This window comes from Rattus norvegicus, chromosome 19 (genome assembly GCF_021556685.1).
Source record: "Rattus norvegicus strain SHRSP/BbbUtx chromosome 19, alternate assembly SHRSP_T2T, whole genome shotgun sequence".
Taxonomy (NCBI): Eukaryota; Metazoa; Chordata; class Mammalia; order Rodentia; family Muridae; genus Rattus; species Rattus norvegicus.
In genome coordinates, this window is record NC_141552.1 from 55,874,691 (window position 1) to 55,891,182 (window position 16,492).

Consider the following 16,492-nt stretch of genomic DNA (forward strand, 5'->3'; position numbering starts at 1 on the left):
AGAGCTCTCCATAAATATGTGCTGAGGGAAGGCAGGTTGAGTGCCCACACAGCCCCTCTGAAAGACGTTTGTGTATTTTTCTATTGGAGAGCTTTCCAGTCCATGGAAGATTACACTTGTGCATCATATAAATGCAGCGGACCATATATGGAGTCACAAGGAGAACTGGTCTGGGCCTACAGTCCTTCTGAGTCTCCTCTTTCCTCAATTCTTGCTTTAAATTAAGCAGATTTGAGATGGCAGTATTCACCGAGGAGGATTCAGGTCACCAACAACTGCTGGGGCGAGTCAGCTTGAGCAGGAGCTGACAGGGAAAGAGACACAGAACCCACAGCAGGCTCAAATCACTCTCTCTGCATAACCTGGCAATGATACTGATAGCTGAAGAGCATCCCTGTGTGTGTGTATGCGTGCCTTGCGTGTGTGTGTGTGTGTGTGTGTGTGTGTGTGTGTGCTTGTGCGGGTGTGTGTCTTACATGTATATGTGTGTGTATGCCTGTGTGTACATGTGCATATCTGTCCGTGTGCATATGCATGTGTCTATGTGCATGTGGTCTGTGTGTATGTGCATGTATGCACATGTATATGTGCCTGTGTATGTATGTGTATATGCATATGTGAGTGTATATGTGTGAATATGTGAGTGTATGTGCTCTTCAGAAATTCATTATGTTTTAAAGAATCAGAAATCCACCCAGGTATTTAATTATTTTGAGCAGCTCTTTTCCTGCTCAATATCCTAATAATAAATAATAGGTTAGCGTTAGCAGCCATGAGTGCTCATTGATTACTTGTTACTATGTGGGTAAACACTCATACAACAAACCTGTGGAGAATATGCTATTAACTCTCATTTCATGCATGAAGAAGCAAGACGAAGAGGTTAAGTAATTTGCCATGAGACAGAAAACAGCCACCCCCACTATTATTGTGTGAATGTGAGATGTGCCCCACCAAGCACATGTCCCAGTGCTGCTGGCAGTAGCTATGCAGTGCTTGGCAATTTCAGGGGGTGTGGCCTGGCTGGCCAAAGTCTGCTACAAAGTCAAGGCCTCTGAAGGTTCTATATGGGGCCCTGTTTCGCCTGCTCTGTCTGCTTCCTGACCTCCTACAGTGTGAGGAGTTCTGTTTCTAGCTTCAGTGTTACAGATACCACCCTCCCTGCCATGCTACAGACCTCAGAAACCAAGAGCCAAAATAAATCTCTCCCCTCATATTTTATATATGCATTTTTATCACAGGAACACGAATCTTAGTCTCTAAAACCTGAATGTAAAGACATTGTGGTACCTTGCCCAGCAAAGACGCTTTGAACATAGAATTCCTGGGTACTACCTGGGTTTTTTTCAGGATACCCTATGAAATCACAGAAGGTTCTTTTATGAGAGGGAGCAGATACATTAGAGAAGAAGGTTCCAGATGTTCCTATCCTTTGTATGTCTTCATTAGGCTTTCTGTTGCAATAAAGCAGTGACTAAAAGCAACTTCAAGAGGACTGGGTTGACTCCATATATACTTCCACATTGCCATCCTCAGTAAGGAGTGAGGGCAGGAACCTAAGCACGAACTGGAGACGGAACTCGAAGCACGACCGTCAAGGAGCCTTGCTTCTGGCTTGTTCTCTGTGGCTTGCTATGGCTGTTTGCTTATGTGCCTCAGGACCACCTGCTGTGGGGTATATAGGAACACAGACTAAGTAAGACTCAGTGTGCTGGGCCCTTCCCACATCAATCACCAATTAAGAAAATACCCCATAGGGTGACCTACAGTCAGTCAGACGGAGGAATTTTTGTACCTGTAGTTTTCTCTGCCCAAAAGAGTCTAACCTGTATCAAGTTGACAAAAACAAACAGAAAAAAAAAACAAAGAAGCAAAGAAACCCTGAAAACCTAACCAGGATGCTTTATTTATCATTATAAGCGCTTTATGTTGATAGTTCAAAACTATAATTCACTGTCAGATGTTTCCATAAATAACTTTGTAAATGTAATAATAAAAAGGTGAATGGTTGCCAATGAGTGTAATATTTCATTAATATGAAAATGTCAGGGATCATACTGAATTTCATCTTTATATTACATATGTGCTATTTGATTGCCTTCTACCCTTCTTATCCTTCTGAAAAGCATTGCTTATATGCATGTGAAATGTGTGAGGGGATTGTCACCAAGATGATCATTTCCCTATTTCTACACTCTTTTCCCCTCGGAGGCGCTTTGGTTGAAGGGACTCCACCTTCTCCTACAGAGCATTAAATTATTTCTTGTCATAACAGCGTCTCAACAATCTTTGATTTTGATTTTGTGACAGTAAATGTAAATGTATTTGGGAGAATATCCAGTCTTTTTGAAATTAAATGCCACAGGATTAATCTAGAGCATGAGGAGAAGAAGATAAGCAGTTTGAAACTTTAGAGAGAGGTCAGTTTACTTATGAGACTCGAATTTATAGGTCTGACACCTGAGCGAACTCTTTCTCAGCACCGTAGCCAGTTGACCCTTTCTTCTCCACCAGTTACATTCTGTAATGGTTTGATCTTCTCTGGGTCTAAGCTCCAAATACTGACAAACTGACCTTCAACACTTTCTACCCATCCTATAGCATGCAGTACCTCAGATACAGTAGACTGAGTATGTTTATAGTACGTGACTTCATTGATGTGCATAGCCATACACTTGTTAGGTCGAGAGTAGGTAAAGGTCAGAGAGAATGGCAAGTGGTTTCAGTTGAGGGATAAAACATTGCCCTGTTGCTTTAGGCACCAGTTGTCCAAGATTTCATTATTTTTTTAATTCCTTATTTTGCTGATGGAAGTATTCCAGGCCCCAAAGCTTGAGGTGCCATGGAAGATGGATACAACCATTATAATGTAATAATAACAATGGTGAAAGAGAGAGAGAGAAAAGAAATAGTAGTGTAGAGTAACATGGATGGTTTTTATGGGGGGGGGGGAATCTCTTGCTAGCTAATTCCAAAAATAGTCTTTATCTAAAAGAAAATCATTGCTCTCTTAGTTGCCTCTAAGCAATACATTAAGTCAGAGATAACCGCATTTCTCCAAATGTGTCAACATTTAAAGTCTATCTGGCTGAAATTTTTCTTAATTTATTGCCATCTAGTAATGGTGGAAAACATCATTTCTGCTTGACAAAGAGTTACGTTTTAGCCACGCACATTCATTCAACTATATAACAAGGAATGATTGTTCGGCTCACATTATTCTTGCTAAGGAATGTGATGTTTATTCATGTGTGCTTGGTGAATGAATTCCTTATAAGCATATTAACAAGACGTAAGAAAACAATCAGACCCCTGAGTCTTTAGCTTCACAGAGTAGTGCTAAAATTATAGGGGGTTGTTGGGGGGTGATTAACAGTTTCTAGGGTACAGTGGTTAGTCTGAATCAAATCCATATTTGGGCATAGAAGAAACTATAATAATTTCATCAATGAAATATGGTGAATAAGTTATATCATGTTGTCAACAGATAGAAGTCAGCTGGCACATTGGAAAAAATATGAGCCTTATTTGATTGGCTTTTTCTTCCTTTATTATATAAATGTACTCTCAAGGGTAATTGTCTTAAAATACCTTTGACAGGTGAAACAGAAAATATAGCAAGGATTCCTGAACATTATAGGCTTCATTTGTGTCTTTTTGGGGTGCAACTGATTTTGACAGATGTACTATTATGTTACCGGTATAACATGACATCTTTTAAGAGATGAACTGAACACAAGGGAACTTGACGATGAGTAGGTAAGACACTGTCAGAAAGCTGAAAAAAACAGGTTGATGTCAAAGTATGACATAAATGCAGTAGACTAAACCTTACAATACTGTTAGGCTACTCTCTTTCTAACGATGCCTTTAAGAAGTCAGAAAATAGCCCTGTCCTTAAATACTGTCATTTGGTCATGGAAAGAATATATTAAGACAATTTAATATGTGCTTGACATGGTATTATATATAAATTCATATATGCATGTATGGATGCTGGCTTTGATAGATACAGCACATGTCTGGAAGAATTTTGAGATATTCAAACCAATTATTTTTTGGAGCTTCCTCTGCCTCCAAAATTAATCTCAACAGTCCAAGACCATTATTAAACTATTGATGATTTTTAAAATATGTATTATAAATATATTCATTGTAATCATTTTCTGATTTTTTTCTTTTGTAGAGTAACACTCGCCTTTAGTAACATAAGCAAATTTGAGGCATGCATGTAAAGAGTATTTCTAAATCATGAATTTCATGTATAGTTAAAAAGACTCAATTGAATCAGTTTAGGGTTTTGATGTTATATTTGTTGATCTGATATCACACACACGCACACACACACACACACACACACACACACACACACACACTACAATAGTCGCCATGTTTTCAGTGTAAACCGTATTTATCTGTACCATGATGACCTTCACTTTCTTTGTCCCTAGGGTCGGTCGTGATTGATCTTGACGGAAAAAGTTCCCTCCTCTACAGATTTGATCAAAACTCCTTGAGTCCAATAAGAGATATCATATCTTTGAAATTTAAAACCATGGAGAGTGATGGGATCCTACTGCACAGGGCAGGGCCTGGTGGAGATCACATCACATTGGAGTTAAGAAGAGGGAAGCTCTTCTTGCTTATCCATTCAGGTAAAACCACTTGGTGAGGCTCTTGGAAGGTCTAATCATTGCTCTTCACTTCCGTAATGTGACTTTTTCACAGCTCACTTCTTCTAATATTTAAAGTACCTTATTCTCCCATTGAAGGACTTGCCTGTACGCCCAGTGCTCATAGGGTTGATATTTGCACACTGCGTGCACAAACCCCACTTTGACGGCTTTCCCCATAACTCTGATGGAGCTCCACCGTTATTTCCTAGCATCATAAAGAATGGGATGGGTCATTGAAAAATATTACAGCAGTAAAAATAATGAGCTTGTAGCAAAGATAAAATTTACATAGAAAATGAGCTTGCAGTGGGCAATAATAATAGGAAGAATTAACAGCGGAGGAAATTACAGCAAGGTTGAGAGATCATTATAACCAAGTTGCAGGTAAATCCACACTTGTGTTCAGGATGGTGCACACAGGAGAAGGTTGCAAATTCCTGTCAGTGATACTGATCTCCTAACTGGATCATGGGGCTGTTATTTATTTATTCTTTCTAGGTGAAGCTAGACTGACCTCTAGTTCCAGGCCGATCAACCTCACCCTGGGCAGCCTGCTCGACGATCAGCATTGGCATTCTGTGCTCATCCAGAGACTGGGGAAACAGGTCAACTTTACAGTGGATGAGCACAGGCGTCACTTCCATGCCCAAGGAGAATTCAATTACCTGGATCTTGATTATGAGGTGTGGTGGTTACATTTCAATTAATACAGATTTGATGATGTATGTGTGGTTTAATTTCCTAGCCAAAAAACAATATGCTATAAAAACATACCTTTGGAATAAATCCCCAGGCTGATGAGGCATTCCCATGGAGGCCAAACTCACTTTCACACTGAACTTGAGGCTTTTCGTTTATTATATATGTATTTGTGTCATTGTAGCACATGACCATCTGCTCACCTGACATGTACGGTCACAGTACCTCATGCGTAGATCATGTTTTCAATGATGAGTGCTCATTGCCCCATGCAAATGTAGAATGCATGTTCTACCCCTGAGAAATGCAGATGCATGGCAGAATATAATAGAAAACAGATTAATTTGTTAACATCCGATCTAAATATGCAAATAGCAATGTGTGCTAGGAACATATACAAAATAAAGTATCATAATTAGCTACATTATTAAATAGTCCAAGTTCTAGTGTGAATAGAGAAGTGCATTTTTCTTCATTAAGCAATAAATATCAAAACCAGGTGTGATTAGCGACTTGGAAGAATAATTAAACTGTCACACAAATGAAGACTGAATGCACATAAATTTGTTTTTAAAAGTCAGTATCTTAATTTTTTTCTATGTGTGGTGTTGCAAAGTTACCTACATGGTGATTATTGCTATAATTGCTAATCATAATTATTTAAACAGGTTATCATAAAGTCACTAAACAATATTATTGATGCCATTTTTCTTTCTAAGATCAGCTTTGGAGGGATCTCAGCACCTGCAAAATCAGTGTCCTTGCCGTACAAATATTTTCGTGGATGTTTAGAGAACCTCTTCTATAATGGGGTAGATGTCATTGGGTTGGCCAAGCAACACAGCCCTCAGATCATCACCATGGTAAGAACCTCCAAGTGAAGCAATGAGTGAGATGTGTCTCTGCCAAATAAAACTGCTCCCTCAAGAGTCTCACTTAATGTGTTTTATACTTGGTTCTTATTTAAAACTTCTCTTTGGCTAGCAGTAAGCATACAATCCACAAAGGACAAGTATTTTTCATATACTTACTTCTATTAATTATTGTGCTTCGAGACAGGGTTTCTCTGTGTAGCCCTGGCTCTCCTGGAACTCACTCTGTAGAACAGGCTGTCCTCAAAATCACAGAGATCCACCTGCCTCTGCCTCCCAAGTGCTGGCATTAAAGCTGTGTACCACCACCACCTGACCACTTATTTATATGAAGTAAATGTTTTCCTGGGGAGAAACAAAACACACACACACACACACACACACACACACACACACACACACACACACACCCTACAGGATATCTCAATCTGTTTTCCATGCATTCTTTCCTTCACACACACACACACACACACACACACACACACACACACACACACACCCTACAGGATATCTCAATCTGTTTTCCATGCATTCTTTCCTTCACACACACACACACACACACACACACACACACACACACACACACACACCCTACAGGATATCTCAATCTGTTTTCCATGCATTCTTTCCTTCACACACACACACACACACACACACACACACACACACACACACACACACACACATGCTCCCCTACCTCTTCACCCCAGAAGAAAGGGAACTCAGTGACAGACCAAAGTAATTTTTGCACCAAAGTTTAACTTGGTTAACCAATGAGTTTCTAATGGGGTCATGAACAGGGTATGGGTAGTACCAGGTCACCCACACAAGTGAGGGTGACCCAAAAGCAGCTGCATCACAGTAAAGGCCACCTCAACACAGGCGATGACTCACAAGGCTGTAACTCTAGGGCTCTCTCCTCAGGTTGAATGATCAGACTCCTCCCTGGCAGTTGTTCATGACATCTATAATGCCAGGGAGGAGCCTGCCAGAAGTTTCTAAGCATCTGCTTACCAAGGCATGTGGTGTTTCATTTACTTCTTGAATCTCGTGAGCCAGCCCCTCTCTCCTAGAAGGAATGTTTTAATTTGGAGAAAACTGCCCTACACAAATTAAAAAAAAATAGTATGAGAAATATTTTAAAATTTCATTGTGATGTGATTTTAATTTTATTATGGCTGTTTCAGTTTTGTGGAGATATTATTACTCTCACTAGATTGTTATTTTATTTATTTATTTATTTATTTATTTATTTATTTATTTATTTATTGTTTCTTTAAGAAGTTATTGCCCGACTGGCTCCTTGGACGAGCACAGAGCCTCGAGAATTAGGTAGCTTCCTGGTGTATTAACAAGACACAAGAAACACTTGCATTTATCATGGCCATTCATCACAAATAAAGGACTTACAGGCTGGTACAACACTGGAGCTGCCAAGCTGTCTAATTAGCAGTGTAGCCTGGGCTGCATTATACCTCAAGTCTCTGGAAATATGGCAGCACTTAGTTCTGCTGGTCATGGCTCAGTCAGGGAAGCAATAGCAGAGTGTATTACAATTAGGACGTAGCAGAGGAACCAGGAAGTGAAGATTTGGCAGGAGAAGGTCAGTCACTGAAACTGCAGCGTGAATGCACCAAGTAGATTTGTCAGAGTGTCGGTGGCTCACGTAGTCAGCTTTCTGAGGGTTCTATAGGAGCCGTTGCCCCTGGGTACCTTCTGTCCCTAATAAATCCATGAGACACATCTGGGATGGACGACAAGCTTGGCTTGTTGCTGCTCAGCTGTCATGAAAACTGGGTGGTACGGAGTGGGAGAGGACAGGAAGCGGGACAAACCATATGTGTGTGTTTGGGGGTGTGTGCGCATGCATGGTTTGTGGTTTATTTGTTCTGCGTACGTGTGGATGTACGCAAGTGGAGGCTGGAGGCTGCTATTGGAAATCATCCCCAGTCACATTTCCACCTTATTCATTGAGACTGTATCTGCTGATCAAACTCAGAGCTTGGCTGTGTGCTGCTAGCCAGCGTGCTCTGGGGATCTCCCTGTCTCTGAGCCTTCTGAGGTGGGAATTACTGGTGGCCCCCTTACCCATCTAGCGTTTATGTGGGATTCTGAGATTCAAAATGCATCCCTCAAGTTTGTACAGCAAGTCTTTTGACCAGTGGACATCTACCAAGTCCCAGGCCTGCTTTTTGGCATGGGTCCTGGAAAATGGCATTTTGGTCCTTCTGCTGGCACACAGGCAGTACGTGTCATTGCAGGCTTGGGCCATCCTCTATTATATATGATTCCCAACACCTCTGGGGCAAAATGTCTGGTGTTCTATTGTCAAATATCATTCAAGTTTTTGAAGGAACTTTTAGCTAGAAGCAAAGATTGAAATTCTGGGAAACACGGTTTCCAACTTCACTATTTTGATAAAAAAATGCAGATTTAAATAGATTTTCATTAATTTCTTTCATTGCTTAAAATTCAAAATATGCAAATTGAATCTCATGTTGTGCAGAAAATCCCAAAGGCATCACAAGAATATTTATTATAGAAGAGGTTTCATTCCAAATTCTCTGTGAATTCATGTGCCTTGTGTGTTTCTAACACAGAGTAAGATTTTAATTTTATTGCTTTTCTTAATGGAAATTTAGACAGGTATGTGTAGTTTGTCCTAAATAATGTTTGTCCACAGCACTTGTGCCAAGACTGCCCCCCCTTCCAATTGCTCTTGGGCAAGAGGATGTGCTGTGTGTAAGGCAGGAGGGGGTAGGTCAAACTGAAGCTGATAATAGGTTCCATCTCCATAGGGTTTAATAGTCTTAAAAGCCCCTTTGCTCTATAAGTTTACATGTCAGCAGTTAGCATTTGTGCTCTCAAGCTTTTAACTGTTCACACACATACAATGTAATGGCTGGGTAAGATGAAAGTTCAATGTTTATTCTTCTCAATAAAGTTGATTTCATTGACTTTGCAAGTCCATACTAAGGTTGAAAAACGGTGAGAAGGTCTGGGAACACGCTTCAAGTCCTTTTAAGATAAATGGTAAAAATTCGGGCCTTCATGGTAAGAGCCAATGTTTACAAGGACCTTCCTGGCAACAGCCAATTGTTTTCAGGTTAGAAAGATATGAGATTGCTAACTAGACTTTATGAGTATTTGCACTCCATTCTGTGTGAGGGGTAACAAGCTGAGTGCCTTTTCTTGTCCTTTATCCTCAGGGAAACACCTCATTTTCTTGTTCACAACCACAGTCTATGCCTCTGACTTTTCTGAGCACCAGGAGTTACTTGGTCCTCCCAGCATCTTCCAAAGAGGAAGCCATCTCAGTCAGTTTTCAATTCCGAACCTGGAATAAGGCAGGACTTCTGCTCTTCAGTGAACTCTGGCTGATGTCAGGCAGTCTTCTCCTCTCGCTCAGCGATGGGAGACTTAAACTGAATCTCCACCAGCCAGGGAAGTCACCCAGTGACATCACAGCAGGTAATAAATGTCTTCCTGTAGGCAAGGCATATGGATTTGAAAGATTTCATTATCTCTCCGTCCCTTCTCCATAAATTTTATGCATAGGCAAAAAAATTAATATTTGTTTAATAAATGGATACTTGAGTTAATAAGATTATCAGTACCTTTCCTTAGAGAAACTTGATTCCAATTTTCTTCCAAATGTGATTCCAGTATTCAAAGTTCTTATTAGCATAGTTGATAATGACAAGAGAGTGGAAATTTCCATCCATGACCCTTCTGCCAACTCAGACAACTCATCAGCCTAGCAGGAGAAAATGTGCTTTGGGGGAAGCAGTGAATGGCCCCGAAAACAGGCCAATAAGTTAACTGGATGTCTTTCAGTGAAAAATTAGACTGCTAAACAGCTATTTTCTGACCTGGTATGGAGCACGACAGAGGCCACACTGGCACCTATATCTATCTATGTCATTTTATACTAATATGCAAATGTATCTTGCAATGGTTGGGTATGTTTTTAAAGAGGCAATAGTTTGTATGAAAGTTGCTTTTTGGGCATTGACGATCCTCTATTGTTTACAATATGGTATCCGTTTGTCAATTAGAGGTAATATAAGTCAGGTGACTTTATATGTGTCTTGAAAATTAATGTTCAATCTAGGTCACAGCTGTGGGTGAGGGATATTTTTGTCTCTTCATTAAAATTATATAGCTTGCAACAAGGAATCTCCATCATATTTTTTCATATCTAGAACAGCATCCACTCCTGGCAGCTAGAGGTCACATTGGGGTAAATTGCTACATTAATTTAATAAATGATCTTTAGCAACAATTTATAGATGCTGTTGTGCTACTCCTCTGTATTACCTATGACCAACTTTTATAGAATATGATTGGAGGAGGGAAAAAAATGAGAAAAGTTAAAATCGAGCTTGAAGCTGATAGGAAGAACAACTATACAAATCAGTGCTACTGTGCTACTTAGCGAGGTTTCTCTTGCTGTGATAAAGCACCATGACTATAGGGAATTAAGAGTGGAAAAGGTTTACTTCACTCACAGTGTCACACTCTGTCACCAGAGGAACTCAGGGTCAGAACTTGGAGGCAGGAGGAGTGCTGCTTAGTGGCTTTCTCTCCATGCCTTGCTCAGTTTGCTTTCTGTGAGCACCCAGGGCCACTAGCCAAGAGGTGGCACCGCCCACAGTGGGCCGGGCCTTCCCACATCAATCATCAATCAAGAAAATGTACCATAGACTCATCCACAGGCCAATCTGGTAAGGGCAGTTTTCAATTGAGTTTCCCTCTTCCAAAATAGCTCTGGCTTGTGTCACGTTGATGTGAGCCAGCCAGCCCATGGACCTAACGTTTGTATGTTTTTATTGTCATTTGTTCCTGTATCACTGACGTTTAAGTCAGGGTCCTAGAAAGTCAGCATTAATTATAATTTTTTAGAGGTACTGTGCTGTGACTTTCTATGTAATGTTCAGTGTGGTGGGTTTGCAGTCTGCCCAAAAAAAGACATAAATTAATCATTGTCATGGGAATAATTAAGAGACTCCCAAAAACCAGAGTCTAAAAATGTAAGCTTGTCATTAGTGTGTGGCGTATTGTGATGAATTTGACGTCTCTGAAGTGGTTATGGCCGTAGCCTAATTTTCAACATCCTGAAGAAAGTGCTTCAGTATGGCGTTACTGTAGTGAGCTGCGTGAAGCTAACTCGCTCCCAGCCTTTACAGGAATATATAGTTAATAAATTACTAGGTAGAGCACTGTAAAGAATACCCTGAGTGATTTTAAAAATCTCTAAATGAGTGTTTGAGTACAGACACGGCATAATCCATTATGTCATCACGTGACTTTATATGATTATTTTCATAGCTTATAATACAGAATCTGACTAGGCGTGTCAGCGTAGCAAAATATATTGCTCTGAAAATAGCAAATGCTGGCCTGGTAACTCTCTCCACTCTCGTTTTTCCCAGTTTCTTTCAAAATTATATATTTCATAATTATGGAAGTTTAAGCCATCCTTCTATAATGAAAAGATTGAATATCATACAATGCCAATCCAACAGTCATACATGGCTTTATTTAAAGTCAGTGTAATTCAGCAATTGATTTGATGTCAAACATTATCAAGTGAATCCCAAGTGGGTTTATTATATATATTAATTTTTGTGAACTTCAATAAAGCAAATCGATTTTTTTTATTTAAAATTACTTAAATGGCAGTTGAGTGCCTGGTCAGTTTCTCTTCTCACAGGAAATGATCTTCCACTCGGGCACCTTAGGGTGTTATATTATAATAAATCTCTTCATTATCTAAGGATATCTTAAATATTCATAGTGATTACCCATAGAAAATGCTAACTTTAAGGGTTTAACAATTTCAAAATATTTTTTTTTACCTTTTATAGTTAAAAAACCCAAATTATATGGAGAAAGGACTGACTTATGCAAATATTTGAATTATCAGGCTAAGTTTGTAATGGGATGTGCCGTTGACAAATTGTCATTTGGAATTTGAAAATATTATGTGAACCTAAGCCATCCTTGAAATATTAATGATAGTATATTAGCCTAAATCGTGAAGCGTTTTAGCAGTGCTTTGAAATCCCTCGTGACACAAGATATTTTCAGCCCTTGTCATTGTTAGAGACGTCAAATCAAAGCTGATCCAGATGACATCAAGGGACTAATGAAACAAAGACGTTACATTTCCTTATTGAACATGAAACCCTTTGTTGTCAAGTTGGAGGCTCCGACAATGGTTTTACTGTTTTGCCTAATGGGGAAAACCAGTCCTGTGAGCAGGCTTTTTGGCCCTGTAGCAGAATGTGCCTGTCGTAAGCCTGCCTGTGTTATCTGAGGTGCGTCTGCTGTTTTGATAGACATCCGAAATCTTTGTGTTCCTGGCCATGGTACAGGTGTCTTGCCCAGAAAAAGGCATTTTTATAGTTCTGTTTCATCCCTTTTCCTTGTTAAACTCTTCCTCCCTTCCTACTCTAAGCCTGTCACCTTTAAACTTCTGCCCTTCACTGAAGTGATCGTCACCAACGACCCCCATATTTTCACCCTGACAGGAGCTATCTAACAATCTGGGTTCTTAATTCTGGCTACTGACAATGGTAAGTGTAGGATTCCTGGCGATTTCAGAGCGCCGAGGTGTATTTGGGAGTAGGGACCACTCTTCAGAGGTTCCTTGACTGATGGCATACATGTAATTGCCTTCTGCACCTTTGCAAAGGATCTACTCTAAGTGACAGGCTCAGTTCTTTTCTTTATCCATCTTCTCTTCCAGATGCCTGTTACAGTCTCAGCAGAGGCCAAGGGCAGCTAAGCTGTCAGACCGTTTCTATAGCAATTTACGATAGGCCTGGGGATCACCCAGAAGAAAGCAGATAAAAACTCCTTCCTGCTGTAATTTCTGGGGTGATGTGGTGTGAGCCAAAGACAGGGGTTGAAGGGTTTAGTTGAGGAAGAGAAGGTTCTAGAACAGTCCTGTTCTCTCCGTCATCTGCAATTGCAAACACCTCCGTCTATTATTCAGTTCTTGCTTCTGCAGTTGAGAGTGTTTTCCCCTCCCTAAATCACCCAAACATTTGGAAGTTGAGCACACCAAGTCTGTGGCTCGTCGCAAGACTAGGGACATACCTGGGGACTCACATGAGCAGCTTGACGCAAAAGTATGAAGATGTCTAGAAACCAAATGCTGACTGATGATCAAATGGTCTTAGGAAATAAGGGTAACTCTGATATTTTTCTAATCTTAATCTAGAGAATGGGGGTGGGTGTGGTGGAATAAAACTAAAGGAATTGACAAAAGGGAAATTAGTCGTTCCTGTAGACATCGTAGTGTGCGTTGCTAGGACCTACCTGGTGGAAGCAATGTTAAGCGGGGAAGGATGTGTTTTAGCTCATGGCTTTGGAGAGGTCCAGTCCATCTTGCTGGGAAATGTGCGTTGAACTGGTCTACCTCATTATGATAGCAATGTGTGGTAGAGGAGCCTGCTCCCATCACATTTGGTCAGGAAGCAGAAAGTCCAGAACTAGGGGCTGGTCCGTAGCCTTTAAAACTCGCTCCTGGTGACCCACTTTCTTTAGCTAGGCTCTACCTCTTGAAAGCTTCAATGTTGCATCACCTGGAGACCAAGCTTTCAGACCAGGAACCTGCAGTGGGACATTAAGCAGCCATACAGCAACAGTAGCCATTCACATTCCTCAGAGGAGGGAGAGGTTTGGTATTCCCGTGGTTTGCCCATTAATCTGGTTTCTTTAATTTGATCTGTGAACATCCAAGATTTTGTAATAGTGGTGTTTTTGTTTGTCTGTCTTTTTGATGTTTTGAGAAAGGGTCTTACAAGCTGGACTGGAATGTACTCTGTAGACAGGGTTGGGCTTGAACTTATAATCCTTTCCTTGTCTCTTCCTTCCAAATGCTGAGATCACAGGCACGTACCACCTAGAGGCAACCTAGACCTAGTCTTGGTTTCTTCTCATGATCTAACTGTAACATAGTGGCTGATGTTGGCATTCTGGGAATTTACTTATGTTCCACAGGACAGCGTCAGGTCCTTCTCCTGCTCCTGTATGCCAGTCAGCTTCTCAAAGCTCAGTTTCCTGATGGTGACATGTTGTGTTGTCAGTCTAGTTCTTATCCTTCTCAAAGTTGTTTAACTCAAAGAACAATAGTGAGGGTGCCTGACTTACAGGCAGAGTAAACTGTGGGTTTCAGAGTCAGGTGTGGGCTTCAGCTTGGTTTTGTCACTTACTGGCTTGGTAGCACCTGGGGCCATTGTTTACTCTGACCTGGATTCATTGTCTACACACTTAACGTGAGAGTAATAGCCACTGTGGTGTAAAGTAAACAATACCACATACCAAATACTTGTGAACAATCGCTTGATAACATTATCGAAACCATTACTCTATTAATATACCAACAGTACAATCACTCTCTAGATTATAATGAATGGAGGCTGGGGTATAGCTCGGTGATGGGTCGTCTGCCTCCTCTGGGCTCTGACCTTGATTCCCAGGACGGAACAGGAATTATGAGTGGTGGTTGTTGTGGGTCGAATGTGAGATATCACCCCACCTCCATGGCTTGGGGCTTAGGACTCTTGTTCGGCAGCTATGAGTGATGTTTTGAGATTGTGGAAACTTTGACACTGGAGGCATGATGGGAGGAAGTAGGATACTGTGTGTGGGCCACTGAGGGTTATAGCCCTGCCCTATTTTGGGTCTGATCTCTTTCTGTTCCCCATTCCACCCCTCCACCCCCCGTTATTAGAATGGGAATAATCTAAGCTACACACTGAGTGTGTGTGTGTGTGTGTGTGTGTGTGTGTGTGTGTGTGTGTGTGTGTGTGAAGGTAGGTATTCATAGAGGCCAGAGGAGGGTATCAGGACCTCTGGAGTTACAAGGAGATACAGTAGGTTGTGAATTGCTAAGTTCAGGTGCTGGGAATTGAACTCCGGTGCTCCAGAAGGGCAGCAAACATTATCAACCACTAAGCCATTATTCTAGCCTTTTAAACCTTTCCTTTCTTTACTATTCTGCCACAGTTGTAAAAAAAACACTAATAAAGTAACGATAGAATAATTGAGTTATGTAATATACCCAATAAAGGAAAAAGTACAAATTGCACGATTGCTTCCCTTCCTCCTTTAAAGGAAGGGGACCCTTCTCATCCATCTGAGAGACAGAAAAGTGAAAAGAGGATCTGATTTCCTGGGTAAGGCTAGTTGGGGTATGTCAGGGATCATGTTTTAACTTGAGCAATCTATCTCAGTGACAGGCGATAAGTCTCCACATGTAAATGATATCTGCTAACACAACATTTCAGCTTTCTAAAGGGTTCTCTGAAAGTATGGCCCCAGTTCATGACCTGCTGGCTTGTCGAATGGATGTGTTTCACCATGCCAAATTGCAGAGCGGGCAGTCCTGCCAATCCTTTGTTCATAATCTAACTTGGCTTTGGTGTGGAAAGTAGGATTCCAAAGGCCTCCCCAAGCCTTTGGTTTAATTCTGTACTGTGCCCAATTAGCACATGCCCAGGGCACCGTCACAGAAACCATGCTCTTTGGACCAGCACTGGCTCTCTGCAGAACTTATATGCATCCGCGAGTATGAAAAGAGACATAGAGCTTTTAGAAACAGTTGTAACACAAAGATATCCCTTTAAAGTGTAAAGACACACTTAATAGACATTTTTTTTAATATTTCAATTCCAGTTTTATTTTCTGGGTATGGATGTTTTGCCCACATGTGTGACCGTACACTTTGTACCTGAAAGTCAGAAGAGAGCATCAGATCTCCAGGGGCATGAGTTACAGATGATAGTGAAATGACATGTAGCTGCTGGGATTCAAACCCTGGTCCTCAGGAAGAGCAGGCAATGCCTGAACCGCCAGCCATCTCTTCAGTCCGTACGCCTGTATTTACATGTGATTTGATTATATAGTAGTTCGTTTCATCATGTGTTATAAAAGTATCACTGTAGTCCAGATAAGGTGACACATACCTTGGATTCCAGCACTTGGGAGGCTGAGACAAAATCCATGACTACAATTTTGAAATCAGCTTGGGTTATACATCAACTCTGTAGCCAAAGGAGAAAACAAAGTCAAGGCTGGGGAGATTATTCAGTGGATCGAGCACTTGGGGGGCAAGAGTGAGAACTCAAGTCTGAACCCCCGAGTCTACTTTGTAAAGCCAGACCTGGCAGTATATGTCTCTCTAAGTCTAATGTTCCTGTGGCAATACTGGAAGCCGAGATGGGAAAAATC

General features: G+C 40.9%; 1 protein-coding gene across 1 annotated transcript in view; it reads left to right on the forward strand.

Moving 5' to 3' along the window:
- Cntnap4 (contactin associated protein family member 4) overlaps positions 1-16,492 on the forward strand; it is a 278,839-nt gene that overhangs the window by 158,219 nt on the left and 104,128 nt on the right. Inside the window, 4 exon segments of the mRNA NM_001107432.1 lie at positions 4,452-4,655; positions 5,175-5,359; positions 6,095-6,238; positions 9,457-9,718. Of these exon segments, the coding sequence (NP_001100902.1) occupies positions 4,452-4,655; positions 5,175-5,359; positions 6,095-6,238; positions 9,457-9,718 (795 nt within the window).